This window comes from Orcinus orca, chromosome 9 (assembly GCF_937001465.1).
Source record: "Orcinus orca chromosome 9, mOrcOrc1.1, whole genome shotgun sequence".
NCBI classification, from domain to species: Eukaryota; Metazoa; Chordata; class Mammalia; order Artiodactyla; family Delphinidae; genus Orcinus; species Orcinus orca.
In genome coordinates, this window is record NC_064567.1 from 95,632,518 (window position 1) to 95,638,517 (window position 6,000).

At 46.5% G+C, this 6,000-nt stretch overlaps 1 protein-coding gene across 1 annotated transcript in view; it reads left to right on the top strand.

The window, feature by feature from the left end:
• HECW1 (HECT, C2 and WW domain containing E3 ubiquitin protein ligase 1) overlaps positions 1–4,736 on the top strand; it is a 325,634-nt gene extending 320,898 nt beyond the window's left edge. The window contains exon 28 of the mRNA XM_049714658.1: positions 3,542–4,736. Within this exon, the coding sequence (XP_049570615.1) occupies positions 3,542–3,653 (112 nt within the window). The 3' untranslated portion in view covers positions 3,654–4,736. The remainder of the gene's footprint in view (positions 1–3,541) is intronic.
• Positions 4,737–6,000: the final 1,264 nt, after the last annotated feature.

Consider the following 6,000-nt stretch of genomic DNA (forward strand, 5'->3'; position numbering starts at 1 on the left):
ATTGAAATAAAATGCCGGACAAAACCTGTAGTTTGGGGGAAAAAATATCTAAATGGCATGAGATTCAGAGGAACAGAAATGTTTGATCAAAGATTGAAAAGTAATGATGTAGAATGGGCAGTGGGGAGTGGAAAAGTCGCTCATCCATCCACAGCCCAGCATGCAGCAGGGTGAACGGTGACCATCTCCACTCCTGAGTGCTGAGAACCACATCCAGAGCTTGGAGGCCACATCCAGACCAGGAGGTGGGAGAGTTTCCTTACTGAGGAACTTGACAAGGAAAGGCTTGGGAGGAAAGAAAACTCGGGAGCTGGTCAGGGTAGACCCAGCACAGGCAGTGTGGAGATAAGATGAAGGAGAGGAGAAAACCTTAGGGGTTTACATTTAGAGTAGCGACCAGGGACAACAGAAGTATGAGTCATGGGCGGATTAACAGGACTAAAATTCTAACGCAAACATGCTTCAGTGCAGATGTAAACTGAGCCCAAGACCAGGATGAAGGTGGAGGCCTGGTTAAGTTGGTAGTTGGCTTACTCTATAGGGATGGTTCTCAAGTGGGGGAGGGCAGGAAAGAGGTGATTGTGTCCCCACAGGGGACACTTGGCAATGTCTGGAGACATTTTTGGTTGTCGGGGAGGAGTCCTCCTGGCTTCTCTCAGGTAGAGACCGAGGATGCTGCGAAACACCTACAAGACACAGGACAGTCCCTCCCGGTGGAGAGTCATCGAGCTCAAAGTGTCAGTGGTGCCGGGTGGGAAGCCCTGCTCTGTAGGCTGTCGGGCTACAAAGGAGGCATGAGGGAGCCATTGGGAGTCCCTAAGAGAAACTGACAGCCACTGAGAAGCCATCAAGAAGCCAAGGGAAGGGCTTCCCTGGTGGCGCAGTGGTTGAGAGTCCGCCTGCCGATGCAGGGGACATGGGTTCATGCCCCGGTCCGGGAGGATCCCACATGCCGCGGAGCGGCTGGGCCCGTGAGCCATGGCCGCTGAGCCTGCGCGTCCGGAGCCCGTGCTCCGCAGCGGGAGAGGCCACAACAGTGAGAGCCCTGTGTACTGCAAAAAAAAAAAAAAAAGAAGCCAAGGGAAGAGAGATGTTCAGAGGAAGAGCTGTCAGATGCTTTCAGACAGCCTGAGGAGGTGGGCATAGAAAATGTGCCTCTGGATTGGGGAATCGAGAGGTCATTGACAAACTTGGAAAAGAGTAGATTCAGCAGTGATAGAGTGAGAAGCTGTCCGGAGATTGAGGCCGTAGTTGGGCGGTGGAAGAAGATGACTTGAAAAGGAGTCACACTTAAAGAACTGGCCTCACAGCCGCACGCGGTAGCGGTGCTGCCTCTTTCCATCGTTTGCTCATAACCAAGCTTAGAGTGGTCTCTACTGCAGAGGAGCAGGACCGGCTTCAGTACTGTCTTGGTGCACATTTTAGTCGGTAACTTGGAAAACCTCGAGGAGACGGAGAGATCGACTGTGTAGATGACACAGGTTAGAAGTATCACACGTAGTACCGTCAAAATGCTGGAACCCTAGAATAACACCGACAGAGTGGAATCTGACACGACACAACTGAACAGATCCAGTGGAGTCCCAAAATATCGACTTCACAAATACGAGATGAGGCTGATTCATTTGCTTGCAGTCACGTGGAAGAGGCCAAGGGTCCGAAGTCCCCACGTGGGTGACACAGTTCCTAAAGTCATGACTGCAATGGTGGTCGCATGATTAGTAAGCGACCCTGATGCTTAAACGATGATTCACGGTTTACGAAAGGCATCTATGTGCTGTCCTCACACCAGCCCTCTGAGGTGCACGGAATGTGTATTATTATCCCATTTTATAAGTGAGAAAACTGAGGCTCAGGAAGATTCGTTGACTTTCCCAGGGTTATAAAGCTAGTCAGTGGCTGGACCATGACCAGAATAGAGGTCTTCCGAACCCTGGTTCCAGATTCTGTCCACAACCCCAGCCCACCTGGGAGCCGTGGGTCCAGTGCCCAGGTAATGAAGTAAGCAGGTCCTCCGTGCTGTCAGGACCACACGTGGAGAGCGGCGAGGACTTAGGAATGAGGAATCAAATCGTGATTTGATTGTGTTCATTCATTCTAGATTACAAACTAGGATTTATTTACGAGTTAACCAGGCCTATAGATTCATGCACTGAGAACAACTCTTGAAGAAACTCTGGGTGTTCAGACTAGATCTTGAAGAGGGGCCATTTGCTACTGTTTTCAGTTCCCAGAAATTACCTTTTACAGAATTAATCCGATCCCAGCTATCTTCTAAATAGGATTTGTTTTTTCTGTATTATTTCCACTTCGGAGTGACAGTGAAAATGATTAGATAAAAAAAAAAACCAAGAAGATGCGGTCTGCCCGTATCCCACCCCTGGCTAACTCAGACAGTTCCAGAAGCACACTTGGCATTTTTCTGCCCCTCTTCACTTGGTTAGCAGGGTCTGGTCCTGGTCCACGCATTGGCACATAGCGGGGAAAGCCGTTCTTTGTCTAGGCCAAACACTGGCCCACACAGATGGGCCCGCAGGATGAAGTACATGACCAAATAAGCTGAACCCAGGGCAGGTGGCACCGGGATGCCACAGGCATCCAGGGAGGATTAGCCCCCAAGCTCAGCTGTTCTTGGAAATGCGGCATCTCTGCTTCAGGTTAAGCAGGCCCCACTATGAATGGTAAAGGAGTCGGACTGTCATTGCTCCATCACACCTGCCTTGATGGGGCATTGGATCTCGAGAGTCCCAGGGCATCCGTTGGCACCTCTAGGTCAATGCACAGGGTTTACAGAGGCCCAGAAATCAGAGCTGGGCAAGGAGACTTGGGAACATAATCCTCTAATACTAATTATGTTCCTTTGCTGGCCACATCCAACTTCATCTCTCAGTTGTAAAATGTCGCTGGTTTGCTAGTGCAGTGCTAGTATGGCGTGGTTTGCTTCCAAATGCAAACCCACCCCTCCAGTTTCTAGATATTCCAGTCCTTCAACTGGTCTATTCCTGTCTGGAAGGCTGTGGTTCTCTTTTTTTTTAATTTTTAAGAAATTATTTATTTATTTTATTTATTTATTTTTGGCTGCATTGGGTCTTCGTTGCTGCGTGCGGGCTTTCTCTAGTTGCAGCCAGCAGGGGCTACTCTTCATTGCGGTGCGCAGGCTTCTCATCGAGGTGGCTTCTCTTGTTGCGGAGCACGGGTTCTAGACATGCGGGCTTCAGTAGTTGTGGCTCGAGGGCTCTAGAGTACAGGCTCAGTAGTTGTGGCGCACGGGCTTAGTTGCTCTGCGGCATGTGGGAACTTCCCGGACTAGGGCTCAAACCCGTGTGCCCTGCATTAGCAGGCGGATTCTTAACCACTGCGCCACCAGGGAAACCCAAGGCTGTGCTTCTTAGTTTGCAAGTGTGTTATGGTGGTCCTAAAACATGGTTCTACCCTCTTTAGATTCACTTCTGATTCACAGATTCAGACTGATCACAGAACTAGCCAAGCCAGTTGTACCATTGAAACAAACACCTTGACCAGCCTTTTCTCCCCCATTCAGGGCACACACGTGCTTCAATCGATTGGATCTTCCACCTTATCCCTCGTACTCCATGTTGTATGAAAAGCTGTTAACGGCGGTAGAAGAAACCAGCACCTTTGGACTTGAATGAGGAACTCAAAACTTTTCCTGGCCAGTGACATCATCCTTTCCCTTTCCCTGAATCAACTCTCCTTTGATTTTGGTATTCCATGATTTTCGTTTTCAAACCAAATCAGGATTGACGAGCTGTGCATGAAGCATTGCCTTCTTCTCAGATCTTACCTTCAGGCTTATCTCCTCTACTTTCAATGAACTGCTAGCCTGTATGCAATATTTAAAAACAAACAAACAAACAAACAGCTGTCTCAAGGTCTGTGTATATCTCCACATACCTCCATTACTGACAATGAAATATGAATGCAAGTTATGCTACACTTGACCAAATGGTAATAAATGTTTACTTCCATTTCTATGATTTAAGGGGAAGTTTGAGCATTAAGCATTCCGAGCTTTTCTACACCCATCTCTTCTGAGCAGAGCCACCATTTTTAATAATTTCTAACAACAAACCCCAGAATAGGAGCTGATCAACTCTTTCTTTTCCTCCCACTCTGCTTTTTCCCTGGGCATCCAATCCATCCAAAAACAGCAGTGGCAGCACCACAATTTTGATACATTCAACTCATGATTCGTATGTGGCATTGGTCCCGTCACCTGGAACTAGCCTAGACATATGGTGCAAATGTTACACTTTCCAACCAATAATAACAATAAGAAAAACACCTGCTGCTGATGCAACACAGGGCATCCCAATGGTGGTGGGGATTGTGGCTCGACTTGGGTTCAGAGAAGTCCTGGGGGGGGAGGGAGGTGCACCCCCCGTGAACACCCACCACCCAAGAAGCACAAACTTGTGCACAAGTCCAAGAAGGAGATCTCATTATGTAGCATAAACAACGAGGCTTCTACCCCCATTGTGTTGTATAGAACGCGTTGAAGCAAACAGGAGAAAGGGGAGAAGGGCATCAGGGCATATTAGAAGGACATATTCAGTTGGTCTGAATACTTGAGTCCTGTACTGTTTTCTTTTGCTTTGTTCCATCTAGCCACAGGTCTCCTTCCCAGAGGAAGAAAAATGTCCTGATAGTCTCATGACTTTTGTTCAAGCCAAGTAATTACCTGTTTGGCAAACAAACTTTTATTTCAACTTTGATAGTGTTTTCATTTTTTCATGTTTTTTGTTTTTCCTTCATCATGGTGTTCAAATTCCTTCACATCTGATTGTCCACAGGGACCGCACTAAATCGGAAGCCGCAGAGAGCGATGGTGCTTGTTAGGAATCAAGGGCAATATAATACATCTCCTTCCTCCGTAGCAGTCATCCCTGGCGCAAGACCTAACCCCCCAAAGGGCAATATAATACATCTCCTTCCTCCATAGTGGTCCTCCTGGAGCAAAGACCTAACTCCCCAAAGGCACGCTGATTTGTGTCAAAATAGGGATCCAGTTTCTTTTAGCATTCAGTAAAGAGACGTCTCAGAAAACGTAGTGTTTTCAGAACAACAGTTGCAGGCTCCAGGGACAGCCTAACCTCTCAATTACATTTGCCATAAACCCAAACATGATGGTCATTTGCTATTTGTCTAACCTTGTTATCGTGTAGTCTGAAATATGTCACTAATGAAAGTGTTTTTCTTCACTGGGAAAAGAGCTGTTGAAATGTCACATTGTTGTCCTTCAGTATATTAAGCAAGGGAGAAATGTGAGAAATGTGGGAAAGTTAATTTCATCCAGAGCCAGGTCTAGAGTTCATATTGGTTTGCGTCCAGACAATGTGTTAATTGTGCTTCCTGCACTGTACAAGGAGACCTTCCTTTAGCAGGGATTAGAATGCTCGTGCGCACCCCTTGCTGCTGTGTACCTGTTGTCAATCAGGGAATATGTGTGTTACAGAAATCTGCCCTTCTGTTGTTGTCTAAAAAGAATATTTACCAAGATAGGATGATGGAATGTGTAAGTTACATAATACAGAATGAGGGATCTGTAAACTTCAGGACACATTTCAGCATGTGGAGCTGTTGTTTATGAAATCAGGACATAAGGGTGATGCAGATCGTTTCACCATCCTATATAGAATAGCATCTCTAGTACAGGGGGCATCTTTCATTTTTAGAATTTGGTGTTAGATGTATGTAAATACTCAATTCAAGCATTCAGTTCTTCTTTTCAGTTCTTCTATTAGAACATTGACAAGGGAGAAGGCTGATCCGAAGATGGAACCTGCTCCCGGGGAGCTTCACAATTTACACAAATATCTAATTAATCTGTTAATTAGATTAATTGATGACTATTCTTCCCACATACAGAAGGAACAAGGTAGCATAGAAGTTATATATAGATGGAAAACTTGGGCATGAATGATTTTTAACTAACTTTTCCTTATTCCCACTGCCCCACCCAATGCCATGGCTCAGATA